Genomic DNA, 27976 nt, shown 5'->3' on the forward strand with positions numbered 1-27976 from the left:
AAAGGATTACAGACATACAACTTGCCATCTGCATCTAAAGTGGCTGCATTGATTGTTGGTGATGTCGAACAACTAAGTAAAGATAGAGATATTATTATAGAGAGTCAAAGTAGAAAGCTCCAACAGATTGATATTTTTCACCCATCTTATTTAGCCTTGCAATATCTATTGTTGTTTCCGTATGGGGAGGATGGATTTTGTTTGGGTATTACAACATCAGATTCTATTTCCGCTAGACCTACAAAGAAAAATAAAACAATCACTTTGCGACAATTTTTTGCTTTTAAACTACGTACAGAAAAGGACGGGTGAATCTCCGTTAATTCTGAGATCAAAGAGATTATTCCAACAATTTCTGGTAAATGCCTACACAATGATAAAATCAGAGAGGTTAAAATTCTTTAGGTGTAAACAACTACAGTTGAGGGTTGATAAATACAAATGTTTGCATGAAAGTCTTATAAACGGGGATGTAGATGCTGCAAGGCTTGGCAAAAGAATCATTCTTCCCAGTACTTTTACCGGTGGACCTAGGTACATGATGAATAATTGTAAAGATGCATTTGTAATTTGCAGATATGCAGGATATCCTAACTATTTTATCACTATGATCTGTAACCTTGAATGGGATGAGATAAAAAGCGAAGTGACTCCCATTGGATTGAAGGCAGAAGACCGCCCAGATATATTGTGTCGAGTTTTCAAGATCAACTTGATGGTTTGATTGATGACCTAAAAGAGGGAAAAATCTTTGACAAAATTTTGAGATGCAAGTCTGTGTTTATGCAATACCTTATTAGAATCTTATGTCGTAATGTTTTGCTCATTTGTCTTTTTCAATTTTCAGATGTTTGTACTATAGAATTTCAAAAGAGAGGGTTTCCGCATGCACATATCCTTTTATTCATAAGTAACGAGTTCAAGCCACAAACACCAGATGACATAGACAAACATATAACATTTGAGATTCTTGATGAAAATGAACGGCCAAATCTACATAGAGCTGTTCAAAATTACATGGTACATGGTCCATGTGGTCCGTACAACAAGAATTCACCTTGCATGAAGAATGGATCCTGTTCAAAGTTTTATCCCAAAGAGTTTAGACAGTAAACACTCATTGATGAAGCCGAATTTCCCAAATATAGGCGTACTGATAACGGTCGAACAGTGAAGAAAAGGGAATATTACTAGACAATAAGTTCATTGTTCCTTATAATCCAAAATTGTTACTCAAGTTCGGGTGCTAGATAAATGTGTAATACACATGTCAAACAAGTTTTACTAAGTATATGTTTAAGTATGTACACAAAGAGAATGACCGCGTAACAACTACCCTATACAACGCTGATGATCTTTCAGAAGCCACACAAGTTGTTGACGAAATTAGGAATTACTACGATTGTAGGTACATTTCGGCATGTGAGGCAGTCTGGTTTATTTGGATACGAAATCCAAGAGAAAGAACCATTTGTGATTAGACTTCCATTCCATTTGGAGGATGAGCAACCTGTGGTTTATAGTGAAACTTCTAATGTGAATAATATCGTCGAAAGAGAAATATCTCAAGTCCATATTTTTGGGATGGATGGTGGCGAACATGTCATATCCGTATGCTCGAAGTCTGACTTATACTGAGTTTCCAACCAAGTTTGTTTGGAAAGACGATACTTCAAAGTAGTTTCCTTGAAAGCAAGGCTTCGCAATTGGAAGGTTGACTCATGTACCTGTAAGTAATGACAAGTTTATATTCAATTTTGATCTTATTTATTTGATGATTTAAATCTAAAATCTTAACAACATGTACCCCACGTCCATTTTATTCGATTTATCTATACTAGAAAACAAATTTTCAAATAACTTTCAGCAGTTATAATCTGTAAATTATACAATTTTAGAATTGTTATATATTTTTTAGAAAAATTAATCTTATGCGGATGTGTAGCTACATAATAATTGAAATCGCGTAGCCTAATCCATTTAACAATTTAAAAGTGGGATTTTAACCAAGTTTTTTTGCAGCAAATACCGAAAAATATTACCAACGACTTCTTTTGAATACTCAGAGGATGTATGAATTTTTGAGATATAAGAACAGTAGGAGGAACAATTTATGCTACGTATAAAGATGCATGCTTCGTCCTTGGACTCTTGCAAGATGACAGAGAATTCATAGATACAATTAAGGAAGCAAGCTCGTGGGCCTCATGATCATATGTTAGAAGGTTATTTGTCAATCTATTAACATCCAACAATATCTCAAGACCAGAACATTTCTGGGATAGATATTGGCATGAACTCTCAGATGATATTTTGTATCAACAGAGAACCGTGATAAAAATGAGGGGTGAGTTTTTATAATTGCAATTATAAAAGTTCTTCATTATTGATCATTTTTAGTTTGATTGAATTTTTACAGTATCGTATAATATACAGAGTTAACCATGTCAGATGATGAGATTAATCAGTTGTGCTTAATGGATATAGACAAGATCTTACATTCCTATGGTAAAACCTTGAAAGACTATCTTCCTATGCCTTTAGCAACTGAATTTGATAGTTCTTTGTTAACCGAAAGGGTTATCAGGGAAGAGCTAAACTTTAACAGGGATGATTTAAAGAAAAATGCCTCGGACATGTTAGCCATCGCAACACCTAAGCAGAAATTGCATTCGATAAAATTGTTACAACTGTGTATTGTGATGAAGGAGTTTTTTCTTTGTGTATGGTCATGGGGGTATTGGAAAAATATTTCTCCAGAACCTTATGTCTAACGAGATTCGCTCAAGGGGTGATATTTTGTTAAACATTGCTTCGAGTGGTATTGCATCTTTACTTCTTCCCAATGGAAGAACGGCACATTCAAGGTTCAAAATACCACTGAATATAACTGAGGATTCTATATGTGACATCAAACCTAGTTCCCCTCAAGCAATGCTGCTATTGAAAGCCAAACTTATAATTTGGGATGAGACTCCAATGGTTAGTAGGTACTGCTATGAAGCGCTTGATAAATGTTTAGGTGATATCATGAGGTTTTCTCCAACATATAACAAAGATTTGTCCTTTGAAGAAAAAGTAGATGTACTAGATGGAGATTTTAGACAAATTCTTCCCGTCATTTTACGAGGATCGAGACAAGATATCGTTCATTCAACTGTGAATTCGTCTTACCTTTGAAAGTTTTGTCAGGTGCTCAAACTAACAAAAAACATGAGACTTTCTATAGGGACGACTACTTCAGATCAAGATGAGACAGAGCAATTTGGTGAATGGTTATTAAAAATTTGTGATGGTCTAATATGTGACAATATGGATGGTGAATCTGAGATATGTCTTTCAGAAAATATTGTTATTCCTTCTTCGAACTAGGCATTTGATGAGTTGGTTCATTTTTCTTATCCAAATATTTTGGATAACATGTCCTCAAAGGATTTTTTCAAAGCAAGAACTATACTGGCTCCCACGCTGGACATCGTTGAAGAGGTCAACAACCATCTGATGGCTATCATTCATGGAGGAAAAAAATTATATCTTAGTTCGGATTCGATTTGTATGGATGAAGGGAATATGGAGAGTCAACTAGATCTCTATGGTCCTGAATTACTGAATAACATAAATTGCTCTGGTTTGCCTCCACATAAATTAATACTCAAGGTTGGTGTTCCGGTGATGTTACTGAGGAATATTGACCAATCCAACGGTCTTTGTAATGGTACAAGACTATAATAAGTTAGGAAGCTTGGAAATCATGTCATAGAATGTGAAGTCTTAACGGGTAATAATGTTGATCATATGCTTTGATTCCAAGAATGAATATGGTACCAACAAATGAAATCGTCCCAGTTAGATTCCAACGAAGACAGTTTTCCATAATAGTATCGTTTGCGATGACAATCAATAAGTCTCAGGGACAAACTCTATCTCATTTTGGATTGTACTTGCCCAAATCAGTTTTTACATATGTCAAACTATATGTGGCACTTTCAAGAGTTAAGAGTAAAAGAGGTTTAAAAGTTTTACTTATGAATCACACGTAGGAATATCTCCAAATTCAACTATCAATATTGTTTATAGAGAAGTCTTTGAAAAAATAGAATCCTAATATAAATATTTTAATTTTATTTTAAATTTTGTATCAATGTATAATTATTTTACTTAAAAAAGGTGTAAAATGATTATTACTCACTATTTTTAAGTTAAACTTTGATTTTGATAATAATTTTATAAATTTCTTAACATAATAATTATTTTGTATTTTTTTTTAAATATCCAAACATATAATTTTTTTTTACTTTTATAAATTTTTTCGTATTGAGCACAGGTTCATACACTAGTTTTAAAAATAAAAAAGAAGAGTAATATTATTAACTTTAGGAATAGAAAAAAATTCTCCTAAATTAAATTAGATTTAATAAAAATAATGAAGAACAGACAACAGTGAGTAGACCAGACGATAGTGAGCAGGACGGCGACCAGACGATGACCACACGAGCAGAGGAGTGGAAGACTCGAAGCATGAGCACCAGACGAGGATGGAAGCTTTTGAGCGCGACAGACGGCAACGGAAGCGCGGCTGAACAGACGAAGACAACAGACGCCGAGCTGACCTCGAGGAAGAAGCTGCGATCGACGAGAGCGAATAGGGAGTTGGAGACTTGGAGCACGCCGACAGGACGAAGGGGGAAGCTCCTGAGTGCGACGGATGGCGGAAGTGTCCCACTCCTTGCAGCGGCGGTGGTGGAGGCTAGCTAGAGTTTATTTCAGTTGATGACAAGGTTCTAATTTCTGAAAAGAGTGAGTTTTCAATTCTGAAGGAAAGAGAAGGAGAAAGGGCCGCTGGGATATAAATGTGATAAAACGGTGTCGTTAGGTATAAACCGATGAGATTTTGGTTTAATCTGACCGTCCGATTTCTTTCCGATTCAGCGGTTCATACGGTGTTTAGAATGACAGTTTTTCTTAATGGACCGAATCACAAAGACTTTCGGTTTTCAGTTGATCCTATTCGATCGATCAGTCCGATCCGATTTTTAAAATCATGTTACATCTATCGCTTAACAATATTTTCATTGTTAGTTCTAATTTTATTTTATTTTGAGTCTTATAAAAATATTTGTGAGATCATATGTCATAAATAATAATTTAAAATTTAAAAATAAAATTTATTTTTCTAATGTTTAGTATTAGTTCAATTAGAATTTTATATTATTTTAAATTATTTTATTAGCATAATTATAGAAGTAATAAAATTTTATTAATTTTCTATCAAAATGATACTGTATTTTTAAGTGATATTGGTTTCATTTTATAAATCAACTCTAACACAAATATCAATTTTAAATTAATTCATTTTTTAAAAATATTAAAAATAATATTTTAAAAATATTTTAAAAATATTTTATTAGAGATGTTCTAAATACTTGCTAAAATTTTAGAAATCAATAGAATTTTTTTTTAAAAAAAAATGTCTACATTTTTTAAATTTTAATCTTTTATTTTGGATCATCTCAAAAAATAAGTTAGGGACTTGCAGAAAGAAAAAAGAAAAGTTAGTGAATGTAAATGTGATTGGATAACTTTTTTAATCCCCTTTATATCTTGGGAAATAATATCGTACTTTATTTATTCACAAAATAATAAAAATATAATTCTTATTTTTTGAGAGCTGAAACAAAATATACATTCTACACTAACTCATTAAGTATATTTTTACCAATATATGTATATATATATACAGAGTAACTTCTTTGGAACTTGGTCAGCTTTTGACAAACATAATATTTATTATGTACTTAAAAAAATAATTTAGGAACTAGGAAGTAGGAACACGTAATGACCACCATGACATAGACTTATTACAAAAGTCAGAACATTTCATTCATTTTGACTAAATATTAAATTTGTATATATAGTTGAAAAAGTATAGGGTACTAATATATTATCTGTCAATTTATTGTTAATAATAATTAATTATTATATTTTAAATACATATATAAAAAGACACATTTAAAAAATATATCTATAAAGACATTTCTATTAAATACAACCATAAAAAAGATATTTTTATGAAACACATTTACAAAGACACTTCTATAAAATACAATTATAAATAAAAATTGGCAGAAGTTGGTAACGTAGGGGACGTATATAGTTATAAGCATTATTAAAAGCATCTATATCAGTGGATCCCCTAACAACAGTGTCAACCAGGATGTTTCTTGTGAGCTTTGACATAGACAAGGATAAAAGAAAAAAAAGAAACGAGTATTATTCCCAAGTACTCATTTCCACACAACTAAATTTTCTTCTTAAAAGCTATTACAATCTTAGAAAACACAGCTGAAATTAATTATGCTGTTGCAGTAGGAAGTGAAGCCTTCATCATGGCTTGGAATCTTGGCTCCTTTGCCTGAAACTTGAGTGCAGCATAGAGCTTCATGTAGTCCTCAAACACAAACTTTGGGTATTGTTGGTTTCCTCCTCCTTCTTCTGGCTTTTGTTCCAACAATGATGGTGCAGGGTATATCACAGCATCACTTCCAGGGTTGTAGAATGATGCTATGGACATCCTTGTCCCATTTGTTTGTGCTATCACACGGTGCTCCACACTCTTGTATTTTCCATTTGTGATCACCTATGTAATTTCACCATAATTATTCATGTTGAATAAGGTTATATGAACAACCACCTTAATTAACATAAGTAGTTAATTTGTGAATGTTAGGCATATAAATATGAGAAAGGTTTTATTATACCAGTTTATAAACATTATTCTAAGGATCAGTGATAAGAGAGTTAAAATACCTCAATTTGGTCACCAAGATTAACAACAATGGAGTGGCGCATGGGCGGAACATCCACCCACTTGCCATCCTTGAGAAGCTGAAGGCCGCTGACCTTGTCATCCTGCAAAAGAAGGATGATGCCGCCGGCATCGGTGTGGGCCCGGAGACCCTTAACAAGATCAGGGTTAGCCCTTCTCTAATCCAAGATTGTCACACAAAAGATCAAGCAGCTGGTCTGCAAGAATCTCCAGCTTCACTGCAAACTCCTTCATTACATCTCTGTACTCATCACTGAGATCAGGGACCTCAGAGATGTTAGATTCCGGAAGATGGCGCAAGAAGAAGGTGCTCTCCCAATCCAATAAGGACTTGCTTGCTGCAAACTCCTTGAACCTCTGCTCCATGCATTTTCTGTAATGTTCTTTGTTTACCCTCTCCACTCTGTCCAATAGCTCCTCTTCTATTCCATGATTCACCAACTATATATATACAAAACACCAATTAATGTATTATTATACTATAAGATGTTAAACAAATCACATTAATCATGAAATATATAAATGAATGTACTTACCTCAAAGAATCCCCAATTCTTACAAGCATCTTCAATTTGATCAAGAATAGCCTTCCTCTCGTTACCATTGACATTCTCTAAGCTAATCACTGGGAAGTTCTCCATCTCTCTCTCTTTCTCTTTTGTATCACTTTGTGTGTTTCGTTAATTAATATGTTTTGAGTATGCAGAATGAGAAAGAAGGAGAGTGCTATTTATAGGAATTATTCTAGGTAGTTAAATTAGTTTTGTATGGTGATGATGTGCCTAAATATTCATAAAGTGCATGCATGCATGCATGCTTTTCAATTAGGCTTCTTGAGACCTATATGGTTATATCAAAGATCATATCATATGCTAAGTTGCGTCGTTGAATTTTCTTTGAGGCTGCCTCAAAGCACCAAGTTGCAATAGTATTAGTGCATTATTATTCCCCTAAGCTAGTTGGAGTTTCATCACGTGTTTTATTGAAAGGTTGTTGCCACAAGCTAGTTAATACAGTTATCAAATTCAATTCAACCAGGAAGGATCTATTTACCGTTCAATTGTAAAATTTCGTTTGCTTTTAAACATTAAATTTTCAACCTCATTAAGTAAAACTTGTTTACATTTTCGATTGTCCTCTGCCGGCTTATAAAAGTAGTAACTCTTTGGATTACCAATTTTAAAATTTTCAATAGTTTAATTAACAAGATACTTATGTTATTTTATTAAAATAAATAAACTTTTAATGCTTTGAGTATACCTATTTTAACTATCTAGTATATATAAGAGAAGTTTGGTACATAACTTTTCTCTTAAAATATGTACCTTACATTATTATATATAATATGTTAAAAATGCATTTGTTAACAATATAAACCACTTACTATCTTGATTAATTTTACATTTGTTATTTCGGTTCCGCTACGTTACCAACAACATATCTGCCAACTCTTATTTATAATTGTGTTTCATGGAAGTGTGTTCGTGGATGTGTCTAATAAAAATATATTTTTTATAGCTGTATTTAATAGAAGTGTTTTTATAGATATATTTTCTGAATGTGTCTCTTTATATATGTATTTAAAATATATTAATTATTAGACACATCCACGAACACACTTCCATGAAACATAATTATAAATAAGAGTTGGCAGAAGTTGGCAGATAATATGTTGGTACTCTATACTTTTCCTTGTTATTTATATATATATATATATCATATATATAGTAGACAATAGTAGTTAACTAGTTATGATTATTTTTTGGAATATTTCCAAACAAAAGAAGGCAACGGCGGCACATTGGCATATGAATTATTTCTATTTTTGTCTTTAGTCAGCATTACTGCATGCAAAGTGTAGAGTCTAGATACACCAATTTTTAATAAAATTTTAAAGGTTTGTTTAGAATAAAATATTTTAAAATTGATTTAAGTAATTTCAAATAAATAATTAGAAATAAATGATTGTATTTCAAATTAATTATGTAAAAATAATTGATTTGATTAAACAATTATATTATAATAATTTGGTTTTACATTGTTATTCTATATATTAACTATTTATTACACCATAATTTTTTTATTACTACCAATAACAACTGTTGGACCACCGTGAGACCATTTCTGTTCATTAGACCTTTACCACCTCTTTTATTCTCCAAACTCTTCTCTTTTATTAGTTTAGTTATAGTGTAAATCTATACTATTTATAAATAAATTTAATTCCTTTTTTTATTCATTCAAACAAAAAAATATAATTTTGAAACCAACTCAATTCTAGTTCCTATATATTGTTATTCATGCCAAACAAAAACAAATAATTTTGAAATCAAATCAATTCTACTTTCATTAGATTCTAAATACACCCTAATTAAGATACCAGATTGGCATAGAGTGGTGTATTGTATTTTGCTTTTTTTTTTTTTAATTAGTTTAAACTGTATATTGAATGTTTATACTTTTGTTCTATTATAATAATAATAATAATAATAATAATAATAATAATAATAATAATAATAATAATAATATTTAAAAAGCGGGTAAGATACTAATTAAGATATACATGTCAACAATCTTGTGCACAAAAAAGAGAGGGGCACGTGAATTGTCCCAGGTTACATTCAAATGGTAAGTTACAACTTAATTACAAGCATGATTTATATATGGCGCTAATTTTACAGCGCCTTTTATTTACTGTTTACTTTTTATTTAATTTACTTTTTATAATAATTTTAAATATTTTAAATTTATTAATTTTATATTTTTAAGTTAGATACTAATTATTTAACTATTTTTGACAATTAAATATTAATTTTTAAACATCATAACAAATAATTATATATATACATATATATATGACTTTTGAATTTTGATCTTGGTCGTCCAGTTAGAAAAGTAGTTGTCGCGTGCAATATGAAATGATTGTTGTATTTGGATTAAGATCCTTAAAAAAAAGTAAGCAGAATTGAATAATGATTTCAAAGTCATTTGATTTTCTACATAAGAACTATAATATATATACGTTATAACAATCAACAAACCATAAGAAAAGTTTTTGACGTTGCGCAAGAGTTTAGTTGTCAATTTGCAATCAAATCTTTAAAACAGTTATTACTTAGCAATATTATATTATTATTAGACGCCACGACCTGGAAAATGAAAATGATCACATGACAGTTTAATTTTCATACAAATATTAAGTCAATTGATAAAGGAGTAAAATAAGTTAGGTAAAATCAAAGGATATAATAATGTCAAGAAATTAGAAATATATATATATATGGCTATCATCAGAGCAATATACTGTTTCTGTTTCATCTTTTTTGACCACTTATAAATAGTTAATAGGCAATAGGAGCCACAAATATAACGAAGAAAAATCAAAGTCTTTTTTAAATGATTATTGAACAGATTCGAATCTGTAATCTGTTCTTCATGCATCTATAAGTCAGCGGAGTCTTCCGTTAACTGAATACATTCATATTTTGTTTTAAAAAAATTAAAAGAAACTTAAATATAAAGGATATAGATTCAATGATTAATTTTTGTTAAATAAAAAGTATACAACTAAATTATTTAAACTATACATAATTGAGAAACTACGAAGACTTATAATATAATTAAACCATAATAATAAGAATTCTGAACTAATAGTTACAGCAATTATTGAACTTATTAATTTTTATATTTCTATTCTGATCAAAATTGAATCGGATTACATTATTTAGACTCTACATAATAATTAATAAATTTAATAGTTTGAATAATAAAACATCATATTTTTCTATTCAAATGAAATAGATAAGGTTTAAACGTAACTTCAAATGTGCATGACCATAGGCACACTTGGCGTGAAAGCCTCCGGCGGTTCATCTCCATTATTAAAAGGCAAGCTTGACTTTAGTTTTATGATCTTGGAAAAGAAAAAGGGTATTGCAGAATTTAAATGTTATATATACACTAAAATCAGTTATTAAAATTAGTTATTTTTTTATATATATAAATATGTGTGTTGTTTAATTTATTTTTAATGTATATTTTATATTTTAATATATATTTTATATATTAATAATTGATTTTGATATATAATTATCCAAAAAAACACCAATAATACAAGAATAATAAAATCTTTTTTTTTAAAATATATAATAGTCACTTTTATTTTCTTTTATTTATTAAAAAATTACTTTTTTTACTTAAAACAATAATTATTTTTAAAAAATTAATAATTAAATTATATCATTTAAACTATAGGTCGCCCATAAGATAAGTTTATATTATCTTTTACTAAAACGAACAAGAATATTGGGCTATTGGAGGAAATTAAAACAAAGATAGCTTCCTTGAAGAACAGAAAACGGGTCTTAGTTTATAAGCATTCTTTTTCATGTGGCGCTTATTATTCCAATTCTGATTATGATGTAATCAGTGGCGTAACTTGAAACAAAATTTTGGGAGACAAAGAATAATTGTCAAGATGTTTTTGATATGAACTTCATTTAAGTTAAGTTTATCTAATCTCATCTCTCTGGTTTGAGTGATATTGCCAAATTTAAAGTCGTTTTCTAGGGTCTCGTTTTAAAAAATTAAAGTCAAACTCATCATATGTAACTTTTTGAACTTTTAAAGGTTGTATCTCACTTTTTTTGTGATTCATTAAAGTAGAAGAACTATCTCCAGGTGTTGATATTGTAAAAGTTATATGTTCTTCTTTTTAAATATTAGCCTTCCTCTTAAAAAATGCATCAATTCTTTGATTTTTCATTATTATTTTATATAAAATTTGAATATATATTCTGTAAAATATGTAAAGAAGAAGTTAGAAGGACAAATATTAAAATTTATAATATTTATTGAATTTTTTATCAATTTATACAAATATAATATTATTAATATTTATTGAATATTCTATTATTTTTATCATATAAAAAATTAAATTAAATAAACAATAAAATATAAAATAATATTAAATTAAATAAATAAAAAATATCTAATTTTTCATATTTGAACTTAAAGATAGAGAGAGTGTTGTTTATTGAATTTATTGGGTATTTTAAGTCATAGTAAAGTATTTAAGTCAATTAAACTACTTTTTATCTTTTAAAAAAATACTACTAATTTTTTTATAAAAAATTTGGGAAGACCATAACCCCTCCTTGTCTAAACTAAACTCCGTCTCTCGATGTAATGTTCTTCACTTTCTCCTTAAATGTGTAATTTTTCTTTTTCTTCTTTTCTTTTCCCCTCTTCTTTTAGAAAAAGTTGGTTTTCTAGATACTATAGTTTGTATCATTCAACAATAATTTTTTATTTTTAAACTGAACGAGAAAGAAAAATTTATCATATGAAATTTTCAATTAATGATTTTCAATTATCATAATTCTCACAGTTCTTGTGTAAGATGATTTCTAAATCATCATCACTCTTAGAAAGGTAAGAGAGAACAATAGAAAAAATATTTAAATGTATTTAAATTGTGTAGAATGATACAATATAAAAAAATATTTATAGGTACTAAGAAATTCAAAATAATAAAAACGTAATATTTTATAATAAATATAGATATACTAAATCATTTTAATTAATGCTAATTAATTTTAATATATTCTAACCATCACTAACAAACGTATAGATGGTATTTATAAGTTACAAGTGAATATTTATAGGATCAAATTCTTTTAAAATAGAAGATTGATAAAGTAAAAAATTTAAAATAAAACTCTTAAATTAAAGTGGTAAGATTTACACATAATGAATTGGAAATTATAAATTCAATGGTAATCCATTTTTTAACTTTATCAATTTCTTATTTAAACTTGAAATTTTGCACAATCAACTAAGCTATTTTTATTAGTTTATTTTCTTTTCCTTCAAAATTGTGTCCCAAATGATTTATGTAAACGTTTATTATTATTATTATTATTATTATTATTATTATTATTATTATTATTATTATTATTTCCAATAGTAAATTTACTCTTTTTTCTTTCTATGTAGCTAAATTTACTTTAAAAAATTCGTGTATGACCTTAATTTGAGTAAGATTTTTTCTCATTTTGTTGCATTCATTTATTTGTTATTAAGTTATTTTTATATAGGCTATTTTTATTTTTTATTTTTTGAATCACTTACTAGTTACTACAATATTTTTTTTTAACTTACTACAAATATGTTAAAGCTGGGTTTATTATAATAACAATATCTAATACAATAATATTGTAAGAGACACAGAAAAGATTCTAATTAAAATTTTTATTTTCTTTTAAATCCGCCCTTTTTATCTTTTGTAAATAGGAAAAAGAAGTTTTACAATATCATAATAATGAGTTTGGGAGGCTCTAACAAAGGAGAACTCCATATAACTTATGTTTATGTCCGCTTCTAAGATAAACTACTTAATTGCATATAGAAGCTATATGTCAAATCAAGCAAGCTTAAGTAATTATTATTTAGGAGAAAATGCTTGGTAGGTTTGGGTAATAAACTAATAATTATAAGGGTTATTAACTAGCCTTAGCCACCAAATATGAGTCCAAAATTGTAGTAGACAATTCAATGACGCAAATTGACCCTTGACTTATATACATACGTGGAACCATGCATATATTATCATATTTATTTCATGTCATGTCATGCCCATTATTTAATAGCTCTTATAATTTTCTAAAAGTGCTTTCCATCTACAATCATTGGAAATTCCTATAAATAGTAGTGTAACATGCACCTAACTTCTCATCAATCTCCATACTCAAAACATATTCATTAACAAAACACACAAAGTGATACAAAAGAGAAAGAGAAAGAGATGGAGAACTTCCCAGTGATTAGCTTAGAGAATGTCAATGGTAGCGAGAGGAAGGCTATTCTTGATCAAATTGAAGATGCTTGTAAGAACTGGGGATTCTTTGAGGTAAGTACATTCATTTAATTTATATATTTCATGATCTTATAGTATAACACATTAATTGGTGTTTTGTATATATATAGTTGGTGAATCATGGAATAGAAGAGGAGTTATTGGACAGAGTGGAGAGGGTAAACAAAGAGCATTATAGAAAATGCATGGAGCAGAGGTTCAAGGAGTTTGCGGCAAACAAGGCCTTATTGGATTGGGAGAGCACCTTCTTCTTGCGCCATCTTCCGGAATCTAACGTCTCTGAGGTCCCTGATCTCAGTGATGAGTACAAAGATGTAATGAAAGAGTTTGCAGTAAAGCTGGAGATTCTTGCAGAGCAGCTGCTTGATCTTTTGTGTGACAATCTTGGATTGGAGAAGGGCTATGTCAAAAACGCTTTTTCTGGATCAAGGGGTCCTTCTTTTGGGACTAAGGTTGCTAACTATCCTCCATGCCCCAACCCTGACCTTGTTAAGGGTCTCCGGGCCCACACCGATGCCGGCGGCATCATCCTTCTTTTGCAGGATGACAAGGTCAGCGGCCTCCAGCTTCTCAAGGATGGAAAATGGGTGGATGTTCCGCCCATGCGCCACTCCATTGTTGTTAATCTTGGTGACCAAATTGAGGTATGTCAATTCTCTTATTACTAATCATTCACAAATCAATTACTTATATCAATTAAGGTGATTGTTCTTGTAATAACCTTATCCAACATTAAAAATTATGGTGAAATTACATAGGTGATCACAAATGGAAAATACAAGAGTGTGGAGCACCGTGTGATAGCACAAACAAATGGAACAAGGATGTCCATAGCATCATTCTACAACCCTGGAAGTGATGCTGTGATATACCCTGCACCATCATTGTTGGAACAAAAGATAGAAGAAGGAGGAAACAAAGAATACCCGAAGTTTGTGTTTGAGGACTACATGAAGCTCTATGCTGCACTCAAATTCCAAGCTAAGGAGCCAAGATTCCAAGCCATGTTGAAGGTTGCAGAAGCTTAATTAATTGCAGCTGTGTTCTAAACTTGTAATAACTTTTAAGAAGAAAATAAATTCTTGTGGAAAAGAGTAGTTGAGAATGTTTATTTTCTGTTTCCTATACAAGTTCTTACTACAGTAGGGTGATTAGCCTACACATATACTAGCCACTTTAGAGGATCTGTATTTCAGAAATGTATTAAAAGTATTTGTTGCTACTCCACTTTGAGTCCACCTTCACCTCCTAGTAATAGGCTTGATGTATGTCAGAATAATCGACTTGTAAAAGTAGAAACCGAGAACTAAAAAACATGGTAAAATCAACAATAATATATATAAGATAAACACAAAATATATAGGTGTTCGTGTATGAAATATTCTTACATATATCTTACATGGAGGAACTTCAATGCTTAAACGAAAAATAATTTATTAGCACAACCAACACCAGACCAACATGACAAATTGACATGCACGAGCATGTGCTACCACACGGGAAAAAAAAAAAAAGAAAAAAAGAAAGAAAGAAAATTAAACGCTATTGTAGAGGAGTGATAAATAAATCACAGAAACATGGTCAGAGAATTTCACCTACATCACTTGCCGTTGGAACAGTAGTAAGAATAGCTCTGAGAAGATCAAAGTAGAGTGGAAACTGAGCCAAGGCATAGAAAGCGACAGGTATGGAAGTGGCAGCGTATAAAGGGAACAAGATTGACTTGTATTTGTGGTTAACAAGAAAGAAATGACCAGAGCAGAAGGACACAAACATGGTTATGATGGAAACAAACAGAGAACTCAGGCCTGCAAGGAGTTTCAGTGGCAAACTCCTTCGAAAATCTTTGGCCACCTTCCTTGAGGTGAGGATGGAAAGGAACATTATGAGTCCGGTGACGGAGAAACATAGTCCAACAAGAGAAGCCAGGGCGAATACCTCAAATGCAGGTTGTCCCTCTAGTGGTGGCTCGCCATTATCGTAGCCACCGGGGACATTTCCAGCTGTGGCAAAGGAAACACCGGCGACGAGAGCCGCCACCACAGAGCAAGATTCCGATGTATCCTTCAGCCACTGGCTAGCCTCTTGGATGAGCTCCTGGTGTGATGTGTTGAAGATTTGTCCTGCCGTTTTTGAATCCTTGTTGCTTCTGAAGTGGCAATGCCGTGGCACAATTTTTTTCATATACTGCAACAAACATGCTAATATTAATGAAAACTCAGGTGCAGTCAACTTCACGTGATGTTGATAGTTGAGAGCAGTTAAATGATTTGACTGATTTTGACTAAATTGAAATAAGTTATATACATACCTGGTACCACTTGATATCCCACATCATTTGCAAAGCAGAGCCAGCTATTTGCCAAGATTTGTCTCCTTTTAAACCATGAGCAGCCAAGTGCAACAATGTGTTGTCATCATCATCCACTCCAATAACTAAGTTGTCCCAAACTTCTGCTTCTGATTTCTTTTTGAGTTCCAGAACAACTTGGGGTTGCCTATTTTTGACCGCCACAAGCAACACATTTTGATTCTTTGAGTTGGTGGTATGGATAACACTAGGTATTTTTTGTTGAATCATGGTCACCATTTCAATAATACCATGCTTCGCTGCTAATAAATATGGTGTCTCCTTTTTACTATCATCATCACTTGCATCTTCTGTACTGTGATCTGCAACCGCAATTGCGGCTGCAATATTGCTTTTACAGTCTGCTCTACCGCAGCCACATTTCATCAATAATTGTGGCCTCATTGGTTTCATTCTTTCACAATCTTCTGTATTCTTCACATTAGAGATAACACAATCACAACATTTTAAAACCAAGTCGCCAGATTTAGTTCCCTCCTTTGAGTCATTTTGATCAGTTGGAGCCCCTCCTCTTGTATCACTCGGATTTTCTGGTTTTGGCGAATTCTCTGGATGTAACAAATTTTATCAATGGTTTCTTACTCATCACTACTTCAAATATGTCACATATAGTAAACTATTCGATCCTTGGATGTACTTATAAAATATCCATTTATTAGGGTACTTTGCTTCGGTGAGGAGTGAGGTTTTGATAAAGAAGGAAGATTGCTTCTTTTAGTAAAGAAAAAGTCTAAAAAAAATTGGGTGACGTTACATAACCAAATTATTTTAGTAATTCGAATTCAATTAAGTTCGTCTAATAATTTATTTACACAATAAAAACTTGTTGAAAAAGAAGAAAGAAATACATGACAAGAAGAAAAAAAAAATCTTAGTTAAATTTTGTTGAATTTAAAAAATTAATATTAAAACGATGATTAAATATTATTAAAATGTTAATTAAATATTTATTAAATTATTATAAATTATTTATTTAATAAATTTTATTTAGTGTACAGAAAAATAATTTAAGTTTCATATTGGCTCAATAAACAAATGAGTAAGTCCATGTCCATCAATTCAAGATCCAAAATTTAGTAGCTTAACTTTAAAATAAGAAAGAAAAGACAAGTCTAATCACAAGCCCATGAACCAAGTATAATGAATTAAAGAAAGGAACCTAAGTGACCACAAGCTTCGTACAGTTCTCTCACTCTTGGTAACTGAAACTTCAAATTTAATTCAATTAAGTTCCTTGAAACTTCCACCGAAAGCTATCACTTCTCTCTTCTCTCTTGTTTCGGCCACGTCACTCACTCTTCCAAAAAAGAAAGAAAGAAAAGAGAATGTACGGAGGTTACGGAGCTTTAAAAGGAAAAAGATTGTTACCAAATCAAAAGCAAAGAAAAGGGGCTACAACTAAGTAGTTAGTCTCTCTCGGTCAAAGCACAACAAAAGTTTATTTTCTCATTTGTGCTACGACGAGGAACCAAGAAGAAAGCTTCAAGGTCTCAAGCATGGAAGAACCAACCATGAAAAACGTGAAGCCATCTTGGGTCAGAAGCTCATCAACGATCAAAATCAAAACTTAGAGCCAAAGTCAAGTTCAATGGTCAAGATTATAGAAGCTTGAAGAAAAATGATGAGAGAGAAGAAGTGAGCTCTCTCTCTCTCTCTCTCTCTCTCTCTCTCTCTCTCTCTCTCTCTCTCTCTCTCTCTCTCTCTCTCTCTCTCTCTCTCTCTCTCTCTCTCTCTCTCTCTCTCTGATGTTGGAGGAAGCTTCACTCTTCTATATTAAGGGTGAACGACCAAGAGTTGAAGACAAAGAGAGTAAGTGAAAAGTACAAAGTTCACTATCATAGCTACCCAAGCTATTAGAGTTCTTCTCCTTCATGTAGTTCAATTAGTATTTTCTTTTTCTCAGTTTTGATCTGTCTGAGTCTCATTGTAAAAGGCAAACATGGTGAGGTTTGTAAGAAAAAACCAATGGGAGGTAAAAGGCAATGAGTTAAATTGTGATAAAAAGCCATAAGATGTCTCAGAGTTGCTTTGTACATCTTTCTATTGTGTCATGATCCTGTGGAGATTTCCTTACAAGTTGGGTTAGCACTTTGCTATTGAAAGCTAGATTGAGGTCTAGTCAAATTCAGATTGGAGTTAGAATCTGAATTTGTCCCAAATAGGATTGGGTAGATTATAGAGAAGAATTGGTATTTGTAATTTTGAAAAAGAGATAGTAAAATTCTATCATAGTTGTGATGGAGACTGGATGTAGGCTACATGGTACTAAGTAGCTGAACCAGGATACATCTGGTGTCCTTTCCTCTCTTCTCTACTTCGATTCTATTTCTGCCACTTAGGATACAAAATGATGAAAATGTCTCTCAACTCAATACGAGATAAAAGTAAAAATATCTCCTAAGTTTCTGTGAGAAAGTAAAAATACTATACAATAAAAAAAGAAGATAAAATTCAACCCTCTTTTCTCTTAGTCACTGATAAGTGATAACCAACAAAAACTTAGTTATAAAATAATTTATTTAACATATCATTTCTCAAAAATAATTCATCATGTGTAATTTTTATAAATTTAGTAAACATTTTCGCTCTTCATTCAATTCTACTTTTTACCAAAATTTTTTTATTAAATGTAAAAAAAGGAATGAATAAATATATTTATTTTTATTGAGTAATACTAAGTAGCGAATATTTTTTAACCAATATCAATCATCAATTTTTTATAAATTAATTTATTTAATTTATATTAAAATTTAAATTATAATTTTTTTTATTTTGAATCTTATTATAAACTCTAAAATAAGATTGACTAATATTATTAGTTAACTAACAGTTAATTATTTATATTTTTTCAATCCAATTACATGCATCTACATGGGACTTATATATGCAATTATAAATTAAATACGCGTACCTATATTCCGTCCCACAATATCCTTGAATATGTCTTCATCAGGGTCAAAAAAACTCAATTCATCAGGCCCATGAGTAGGTTCTTCTCCCGCCATTCCGGTGAACGCTTCGAAAGGGTTTTCCATGAGTTTACACAAGAGTTGATCACTCCATACGTGCTTCTGCTTTGTTCCTCTTACCTCCGAGAACGCTTGATTAATTAACAAGTAGAGATGCATTATGTAACAGGTAGGATTGGAGCAAAAATTGTTGTAATTAAATAACATACAAAGTAGTGTGAGAATAAAAAATATTTGATAACAAAAAAATATTAGTAAAAATTATTAAAATTTAATATGTTTTTTTTATTTAATGTATTTTATAATAAATAAATATTAAATAAGATAAGTTTATCATGTTAGAATATACTAGCTACAAACATATATATATATATATATATATATATATATATATATATATATATATATATATATATATATATATATATGATAATGTTAGGGAGATAAAAAAATAATCAGAATTTATTTTATTAATTGTTACAACAATTAGCAAAAGATAAATAAAATAAATTCTAGCTGTTTTTTTATAAGATTTCGAATTTTTAAAAATTAAATAATAAGTTACTTACGATTTATTATATTTATTTAAAATTATATTTTCAAAAATTTTTACATATAATTTGGATAATTTTTTATTTATAATTTAGAATTTTAATAATTGAAAAATAATGAGAATTTTATGTGTTTTAATTTGAATATTAAGTTTTTGAACTTTATTTTATAATAAAAAAATTAATTTAATTATTTTTAATTTTTATTGAATTAGTATTTATTCGACAATAATTTATAAGTTAATAATAAAATGATATTTCAAAAATAATTATTTTGTATTTAATTTAGTTTTAAATTATTACTCTATTTTTTTTTATTAAAATTACTACACTATCTTAACCTCAAAATCCCCAATTTCATACACAAACCCTAACCCAACTTCATCACACACACTAATTCTAACTCCTTCATTCACAACCGCCACCCTCACCCGCGATATACTCACACACAAACACACATACACACCCACACAACGGATAGAGGAGAGCTCGGGGAGGAAGAAGAGAAGAGCGGAGGGAGCTGTCCCGCACCACCAATGCGCAATGTCGCCGTTGGACTGCCACTGTCGAGCCGCCGTCATGTCACCATTGTTGTTACCACGTAAAAGGAAGAGAGAGATGAATGCCAGGAGAGGGAGAGGGAGAGGGAGCTCGCCGCCGCCGTCAAAGGTCCGCCGTCCGTGAAGCCAACCCCTCGTCGTCATTATCGCGGACTGTCGTTGCCGCCGTTGGATCTGTCACTGCTGTGCGTTGCCGTTGCAGAGAGGAGGGAGAGGATGCGCGAGAGGGAGTCATCGCAGAGCTGCCGTCGCCATCGCATTGCTAGATTTGCCGTCATCGCGTCTGTGTTGTTGCTGCGTCGCCGTTTTGGTCGCCAAAAACTGCTGCTGGAGCTTCTGTTTTCTTGATAAGTGTTTTTGTTCAGGAACATTTGAAATCGGTATTTTGTTATAATTTGTTAAAGGTTCTGAAGCGTTGGTGAAGTTGGATTGAGTTCCGGTTCTTGCATGCTGAGTTTTATGGCTGTTGTATACGACATCAAACTGCTGCGTCATCATCAGAATTATCGTTGCTCAGTTCTCTTGCTTATTCATAAGTATCGTTCCTTATTCTGAACCCCTTTAATTACTGTTGTTCCATTATATGTTGCTGAGGTTTTTGCAGCGTTATTTCAATAGGGTTGAGTTATGGTTATTGCATATCCCGATTTAAGTTGCTGCTGTTACTGCGAAAGTAGAATGGAGTTGTGGTTGCGGCTGCCACTACAACAATATAGATTATTTTTGAGGGTTATAATGTGTAAAAGAAAATTAAAATTTGTCAAAAAAACAAATTTTGACACTATTTTAACTATGAAAATATGTTAATAAAAAATTTGTCAAAAATAGTATTTTTAACATATAAGTGATTGTGAAAAAAAATTTAAATCTTATTTTGATAAATATTGGCTGTCAAAAATAATTTGTTAGAAAATTTTGAGAACATATTTTCTGTGATACTTATTAATTGTCAAAAATACTATTTATTTTGACACTTATTGACTATAAAATATTTTCAACAAAAAATTTTAATAAAGAATGAAATGACATCTTGAAACTAAAGAATAAATTAAGATTTTGAAGATAAAGAATGAGTAGTATAATCCTAAACTGAGAGCATTGTGATGTCAAAATTAACAAAGTCCAAAGAAGAAGAAAAATAGTGGAGTAAAATGAAAACAAATGAGTATCAAAATTAAGGAGTAATTTTCTACGGTCAAATTATTCATCAAAAAAACATAGAAAATTTGACATTTGTGATATTTGTCAAAAATATATATTAATTTTGACATTTAATTATGTTGTTAAAAAATAAAGTGTTAAAATAACTCTATTTTCTTGTAGTGTGCCGCTGTTGCGGGATACGAGAAAAAAGATTTTTGAATGCCTTTGAATTTATGGGTTCGACTATTTGAAGTAGGGGTCTTTTCTTAAAACTGTTTTATGATAAAGAATTATTACAAGTCGATATTGTCATGAAGAATATATTTTTATGATTTTGTGAGGTTTATGGATTGATTTATTGACTGTTTGAAAAGATTGGATATTCTAGTTTACCGGTTGGTGTTGTTGAATTAGTTATCTTGAATTATTGAAATCGATTGGTTGTTGTTAAAGTAGTTTTATATTGTTAAAGTAGTTTTATATATATATATATATATATATATATATGATGAGAAATGGCTTTGTTTTAGAAATTCGATTTATATATTTATACTGAGGAATGATTGAAGGAACCTGTGAAGGTGGTAAAGTTCAAGTTTTAGGGGAGGTGCTGCCGAAATTTTTATAAAAATTAAAGACTTTGTTTAAAGTATTATTTGAAAAATTTGGATTAAAGAATTATTTTATTTGATTTTGATTAACTATGGAAAGGATTGCATTTCTTGGGGTGTTTTTAATGAATTTTTAAGTAATTCTTCTAAAATAAGTGATTATGTTTCAATTGAGATTACTGTTGGGAAGTAAGAATGGTTTTGAATCTTTTGGGAAGATTTTTTAAATTTAAAGTGAAGTTAAAGTTAGTTTTGGGAAATTGGTTAAACAAAATGAGTTTTCATTGGATTACTTCTAATTAAAGGGTTATGTTTTGAAGACTATTTAGTGAATTTAAAGTATTTGAATTTGATTTGGTGCAATGGAATGTTTTAAACTTAGAAATGAAATTGAAATCGGTTTTGGGAACTTGTTTAAAAATTGAAAGCGATTTAAGAGTTACACTATACTTTTGGGTATTTCAAATGAAAATGAAGAAATGGATTATTGAAGTTAATTTGGAACCTTTAATTTGGTGAAAATGAAATGAATTTCAAGATTTTTGAAAATGTCTTAACTTAAAAAGTGAAAGTTGGAAATTATTTCGGAAAAATTTTGTAAGTTTGGTTAAAAATGAGATTGGTTGTCGCTCCCTCAAAATCTTGAGACTCTGCCGTAGAGTTTAATTAATAAATCCTGATTTAAAGTAATTAAGTGATTGATTTAAGAATAAATGATTCTTGAGCCTTTTGAAAGAGGTTCAACATTAAAATGGTTTTGAAGTTAGTTCAGGAAAATTTGGTTAAATGAAATATGAATTTTACGAAAGAGGACTGGTTTAGAGTGAAGTTGTTTTAAAGGTTTCAGAAAGTGTTACAAAAAGTGGTTTTGGTTTTAACGGGAAATGATTTGAGGAAAAGTGATTCTTGCCGTGATGTGAATTGATTATATATATACTCCTCTTGAAAGTAAATGAACCAAGAGTGATTTTTGAATCGTGATAAAAACAAGTATAAAAATTTACATTGAGTTCAGTATGAATTTGAGCTTGATTGATTATGAATATTATTGAGATGTAATTTACTGTGCTGGCAAGGGCTGGAGTTAATCCCGCTTGCATACTGACGATGTTTATTCTTGGCAAGGACGTGGTAAGGGTTGGGGTGAATCCTGCTTGCACACTAAGCTAAATTTTGCTCCAAATAAGGATGGTGGTTAATCTCGCTTGTTCGCGATTCTGAGCAGGAATGGTGGTTAATCCCGTTTGTTCGAGATCCCGGGTAAAGACGGTAGTGAATCTCACTTACCTGTGGTTTTCTCTCTGGATGTATGGGTGGTCCGGCACGCATCCTGGATAGCACCGCCTCCGGTGAGAGGTGCAAGGGCACTACAAAAGCCGAGATTATTACTATATTCCTCACAAAGATGCACGGCAGGCATATTGTACATGAGCTCATGGCCATTAGGATAGGCATGCATCATGTGCATCTATGTGACATTTTTTGAGTATGCATATTGTACTTGGTTTGCCTATGTGAATAATTATGTTTAACTGCTAATTGCTATACTTGATATAATTGTCTTTGATTGTATTTGAACTTCATTACTTGTGTTTGTGACTGATTGGTTGAATTGTAGTGAATTAAGTGTTGATTGAGTTAATTGGACTGGAGGCCATGATTGATTATGTGATGGGCTGGAGGCCGTGATTAGTTTGTGTTTGAGGTTTAGCAAAGTATGAAAAATTAAGCTGGTTCAACATAGACTTAATAAACCTATGGTTGGAATAGGTTGATCATTCATACCATCTAGGTAACTTTTAAGATTTTTATTAAGAAAAATATGAGTTTTGGATTTTGGATGATTAACCGTTGATTTTAAAAAAGATTCATAAGACAAGCGATAATCACTACAGTTAAAAACAATTTTCTTTTATATATCTTCTTATGACAATTCTAAACTTCTCTGGTGAGACCGTGTGGTTAGGTTCTCACCCCCTACAACCTTCTCTTTTCAATATATGGACGAAGAAACTTATGAAGAGTTTATTGCGTTTTTGCTTATACGAAATTGTTGTATTAGCTTATTTATTATTTTTTTCTCGTCATTAATATTGTATTTTTATAAGAGGGGTAGGAGTTATAATTTGTAATGTTTATAAGTTGTTGTATAAAGAACTTTGGTTCTTATTATTTATATATATATTTTAAGTGTTGTAATTGGTTTGCATATATGTATGTAAGTTTTAAAAAGAAAAATATTTTCGATTTTTAAAGAAAACAACAATATGGTTTAAAGTAAAAAAAGCTCTTATTTTATTATTAAGTATATAAAAGTCGTCGTAATATCCTAATTATGAGAGTGGTGCAGTTAGAAACGTGACATTTTAGTAGTAAAAGTGTTACATTTTTGCCTAATTTCTTTTGGTTACCAAATAAACATTTGAGATATATAAATTAGAAAGTTTTTTTTTTTCTTTTGTACAACATCAACCAATTTTTAAAATTATTTTATTTATTTTAAATTATAAACCATAAATGATTATTAACTCTAAATCTCAAATTATAAATCCTAATAGAATTAGCTAATTAATTTTAACTAACTAAAAATTAATTTCGTATAATTTTTTATAAATTAATTAATCAAGCTAATTAAGAGAAATAATGTTGCATGGAGATTATAGTGAAACACACATACCATCTACCAAACGGATAAGGGAAGAATGCACGTATACTGATTTGAGAAATTGTAGAAAGGTATCATAATTTGGTGGCAAAAATCCAGCTCCACATTTTCCAAAGCACTTGGAAGCGTTTTCTTCGTCATACTCATGCCTTTGTCCCGGCAAATTACGTAGTAATTTACCTAATAGCCAACTACGTCGTGCCTTTTTTTCCCCTACGCATAATTATTTAACCACAATAGTGTATGTTAGAATGAACAAATATTATGAGTGGTTAAAAGATAATAAGATTTGATTTCTTATTCCATCAAGAATACATCGTAAAGAGAAATAATTATAGGTGCAACACTACTTTGGTTTTGCCATAATTTTGAACCAATATTAGTTCATTTTTTTTCTTTATTTACACTAAAAATATTAGACTCCTGATATTCTCTTGCTTATTGTAAATAAGATATATATTTAAAAAAATATTAGAAGGTCAACACTTTTTATTAATATTAGCTAATATTTAGTCAGTATATATATTATTAGAATTTATAATTTTAAATTTAAGATTTAAAATTTAATACTTAATATTTACAATGTTGACAAAAAAATAATAAGTTTTATTGATATTATGTAGCATTGCTTATATATTTAAACACAAATAATTAATGCTGGACAACATAAAATAGGGGAACAAAAATAAGGATGTGTTTGAAATCATCAAATATTTTAGGATTTTTTTTTTAATTTGAAATGACATTATATAAAATTAGGATTGATTTTATATTAAAGTTGATATAATGATTTAATTTTATATTTTTATTATTTTATTAAACATCATTGAACCACCGTATCTTTATCTGACCCTGATCGATGATAAATCAGGGAATGGCCGGTGGTTGACTGGAGTCGGCTCGTGGTCTTTCGACAGTAGAATGAGTCGGTTAGCAGCTGATGATCGATTGGGATCAAACCACAATATTAATAATAAATCTCAGTCAAACTATTAGTATTATTTTAATACTTAGATGATAAAAAGAACATTTTATATTTTAAAATATCAAATCATTTTAATTACAATTAAATCCTATAAAAATTAAAAAATTTGAGTTTAATTAAAATATAAATTTATAAAATTTACAAATAAATTCAATTTACATATTTTTATCCATGCCAAATATAAAACATTTGAATTTTAGATTTTTATGTCATAAAAATTTTAGTATTAAAATAATACCACTTCTTTTATTTGAAAATTTAACCGTTAAGAAAAGATACATAATTATATTTTTAGCCTCTTTTAACGTTCTCTCTTTTTGCCTTAGCTTTACCTATCTTTGCTTAGCAAGCATCTCGAAAACTTTTTTGGCATCGTACTCAACAACTCTTTTTTATTAATATAAAGTTTTTTAATTTTATTATTGGAGAAATTAATTCTTTTTTTTTTCATAAAATATAACTGATTTTATCATATGATAATTATAAATTACTAAAATAGTTACTTCTCAACTTAACAATTGTATTGGCAAATTAACTGTTTTGATTCAACATATAGATTTAAGAATTCAATATATAGATTTCAAAAGTTACTTTTTTTTATTTTTGACTTATAAAAAGTTATATTAATAGTGTTTGGTACAATTTTTTAAATAAACTTTTAACTTTTTAAAAAGTTATTTAAGAGCTTTTGAAGACGTTAAAAAATGTAACTTTTTCTATTTTCAAAAATTATTTTATCATTGTTATTTAATGCACAACTTTAAAACAAGGACTTTTATAATAACTTTTCAAATATAAAATAACTTATTTAAAAATTGTTATTAATAAAAGCCTTTATATTTTAAATTCCTTTTAAAAAAGAACTTATTTAAAAAGTTTAGCCAAATTGACCATAATGAAATCATAAATTAACTTAAATTAAATGAACCTCGAGATAACTACATTTACCAATAATGCAGCCAAGAGGATTGAAAGTCAAAATTTAGAAAATGAAAAGTAGTTATAATTTGTTTATATATATATATATATATATATATATATATAAAACTATAAATATTAAATTAAATAAGATAACTTTAGATTATATCTTCCTAGTATTATTTGAATGCAATATCTATTTGATTCAGTTTCTTTTAAGTTGTAACGGATTTTGTATGACAAAATATGGCCATCGAATACAAATCTTGAACTGAATCGTACCTATTTTCTTTGAGCCATTGGATAATTGAAGCCGTTGAATCTCTTTCCTGTATTTTTCCATTTCCTTGTCAACATCTAGTTTTCCTACTGGCATAACTTTGGAAAGAGAAAAAGTGTTATAATAATAATAATAATAATAATAATAATAATAATAATAATAATAATAATAATAAAGTTACACGTATATATGATGTGAGTAACTTACTGTGGTAGAGCATTTGCTTGAGAAATGAAAGTTTTGTTGTACTTTTGAACGCTGAGGGTCTTTTGGCAAGAACATGGAGCGGGGTGATTCCATTATGGGCATGCATAGTAAGGAAACTGTAGTTACGGGCTATTATGAATGCCAAATCTGTTGCAACATATAAAATAAGGTCAAAATTAAGATAAACATTTTCACACATAGGTTTATTTATATAAAGTTAATAGTTAAAAATTTTTAATAAATCTTGTTAAATTATTTGACTATTTTTAACTATCTATTTAAAAACAAAAAAAAACAAAAAACAAAAAGAAGGATAAATATGGAATAATGGATGTCGGTTAGTATACCGAAACATTCTCTGTTGATGGCACAGTGAAGGATGCTCTCTCTTTGGTTTATGTCTTTGCCGGTGCCACGTGTAACGAGACGTCGAGTATCATCAGCAAGTTCGTTACTGTTCCAGAGGAGGTTATCGGCGACGGAGGAGAGGTAGGCCAAGGCATGTGCGTTCCAGTTGAGTGCAGCTAGAAAGAAAGGTGTCTCACCTTTCTTGTTCTCCAATCTCAACAAATGCATCCTCTCCTCCCTCTCCCCTATGATGTACATGCATATCTTTGTGAAACCCCTTGACGCTGCAAGGTGTAACGGGGTGTCCCCATTTTTATTCTGCACTCTTAGGGCTTCTTCATCCCCTGCTCTCTCGAATTTGATGATTGCTTCCACCAGCTCCTTCACTGCTTGTTCTTTCTTCAAGTCGACGGCGACGTGCAAGGCAGTGTTGTCGTTGTCCTCGGCGATCCTGTGCGTCTGAGCTCCCGGGTATTTTGTGTACATCTCAACAACCTTGTTCCATTTGCCTTCCAATGTCCGCTCAGCTAGCTTCCCAGCACTATATTTTGTTAGTTTTTCACGCTGGCTTTCTCTTACTGCAGGTTTTGCACCACCAGTACTACTCTCTCCTACTTCTGCGGCCATATTTCCAAACACGCTATGCTCATCATGATTTACTTTCT

At 30.4% G+C, this 27976-nt stretch overlaps 5 protein-coding genes across 5 annotated transcripts; 2 read left to right on the top strand and 3 right to left on the bottom strand.

Moving 5' to 3' along the window:
• Nucleotides 1–2444: 2444 nt before the first annotated feature.
• Nucleotides 2445–3180, top strand: LOC107606721 (uncharacterized). Its single transcript, XM_016308751.1, has 2 exons — nt 2445–2638; nt 2709–3180. The coding sequence occupies exons 1-2, from the start codon at nt 2445–2447 to the stop codon at nt 3178–3180; spliced, it is 666 nt and encodes a 221-aa protein (XP_016164237.1).
• A 3172-nt stretch (nt 3181–6352) lies between these two features.
• LOC148550252 (1-aminocyclopropane-1-carboxylate oxidase-like) lies at nt 6353–6948 on the bottom strand. Its single transcript, XM_088493231.1, has 2 exons — nt 6808–6948; nt 6353–6637 (listed from the first exon to the last, which is right to left on the bottom strand). The coding sequence occupies exons 1-2, from the start codon at nt 6847–6849 to the stop codon at nt 6353–6355; spliced, it is 327 nt and encodes a 108-aa protein (XP_088349357.1). The 5' UTR covers nt 6850–6948.
• A 25-nt stretch (nt 6949–6973) lies between these two features.
• On the bottom strand, nt 6974–7467 carry LOC107606720 (1-aminocyclopropane-1-carboxylate oxidase-like). Its single transcript, XM_088494392.1, has 2 exons — nt 7363–7467; nt 6974–7267 (listed from the first exon to the last, which is right to left on the bottom strand). The coding sequence occupies exons 1-2, from the start codon at nt 7465–7467 to the stop codon at nt 6974–6976; spliced, it is 399 nt and encodes a 132-aa protein (XP_088350518.1).
• A 6067-nt stretch (nt 7468–13534) lies between these two features.
• On the top strand, nt 13535–14928 carry LOC107608931 (1-aminocyclopropane-1-carboxylate oxidase-like). The gene is made up of 3 exons (XM_016310718.3): nt 13535–13736; nt 13814–14347; nt 14462–14928. Exons 1-3 carry the CDS (start codon nt 13632–13634, stop codon nt 14729–14731), a joined length of 909 nt encoding a protein of 302 aa, XP_016166204.1. The 5' UTR covers nt 13535–13631; the 3' UTR covers nt 14732–14928.
• A 108-nt stretch (nt 14929–15036) lies between these two features.
• Nucleotides 15037–27972, bottom strand: LOC107608929 (uncharacterized). The gene is made up of 7 exons (XM_016310716.3): nt 27311–27972; nt 26964–27110; nt 26759–26854; nt 24586–24786; nt 18986–19174; nt 16015–16622; nt 15037–15890 (listed from the first exon to the last, which is right to left on the bottom strand). The coding sequence occupies exons 1-7, from the start codon at nt 27936–27938 to the stop codon at nt 15285–15287; spliced, it is 2475 nt and encodes an 824-aa protein (XP_016166202.2). The 5' UTR covers nt 27939–27972; the 3' UTR covers nt 15037–15284.
• Between the last annotated feature and the right edge of the window lie 4 nt (nt 27973–27976).

Source organism: Arachis ipaensis, chromosome B7, assembly GCF_059453495.1.
Source record: "Arachis ipaensis isolate K30076 ecotype BB chromosome B7, ASM5945349v1, whole genome shotgun sequence".
Classification (NCBI taxonomy): Eukaryota; Viridiplantae; Streptophyta; class Magnoliopsida; order Fabales; family Fabaceae; genus Arachis; species Arachis ipaensis.

What these genes read in the sequence shown, in the direction of transcription:
- LOC107606721 (XM_016308751.1), top strand. Translation starts at nt 2,445, where the DNA reads ATGTCAGATGATGAGATTAATCAGTTGTGCTTAATGGATATAGACAAG. An exon ending in AAGAAAAATGCCTCGGACAT is followed by an intron (nt 2,639 to 2,708) that starts GTTAGCCATCGC and finishes ATTGTGATGAAG; the next exon opens with GAGTTTTTTCTTTGTGTATG.
- LOC148550252 (XM_088493231.1), bottom strand. Translation starts at nt 6,849, where the DNA reads ATGCGCCACTCCATTGTTGTTAATCTTGGTGACCAAATTGAG. An exon ending in ATCTTGGTGACCAAATTGAG is followed by an intron (nt 6,638 to 6,807) that starts GTATTTTAACTC and finishes GAAATTACATAG; the next exon opens with GTGATCACAAATGGAAAATA.
- LOC107606720 (XM_088494392.1), bottom strand. Translation starts at nt 7,467, where the DNA reads ATGGAGAACTTCCCAGTGATTAGCTTAGAGAATGTCAATGGTAACGAG. An exon ending in AGAATTGGGGATTCTTTGAG is followed by an intron (nt 7,268 to 7,362) that starts GTAAGTACATTC and finishes GTATATATATAG; the next exon opens with TTGGTGAATCATGGAATAGA.
- LOC107608931 (XM_016310718.3), top strand. Translation starts at nt 13,632, where the DNA reads ATGGAGAACTTCCCAGTGATTAGCTTAGAGAATGTCAATGGTAGCGAG. An exon ending in AGAACTGGGGATTCTTTGAG is followed by an intron (nt 13,737 to 13,813) that starts GTAAGTACATTC and finishes GTATATATATAG; the next exon opens with TTGGTGAATCATGGAATAGA. An exon ending in ATCTTGGTGACCAAATTGAG is followed by an intron (nt 14,348 to 14,461) that starts GTATGTCAATTC and finishes GAAATTACATAG; the next exon opens with GTGATCACAAATGGAAAATA.
- LOC107608929 (XM_016310716.3), bottom strand. Translation starts at nt 27,938, where the DNA reads ATGGCCGCAGAAGTAGGAGAGAGTAGTACTGGTGGTGCAAAACCTGCA. An exon ending in CAAGCAAATGCTCTACCACA is followed by an intron (nt 26,855 to 26,963) that starts GTAAGTTACTCA and finishes CTCTTTCCAAAG; the next exon opens with TTATGCCAGTAGGAAAACTA. An exon ending in CAATGGCTCAAAGAAAATAG is followed by an intron (nt 24,787 to 26,758) that starts GTACGATTCAGT and finishes AATTATGCGTAG; the next exon opens with GGGAAAAAAAGGCACGACGT.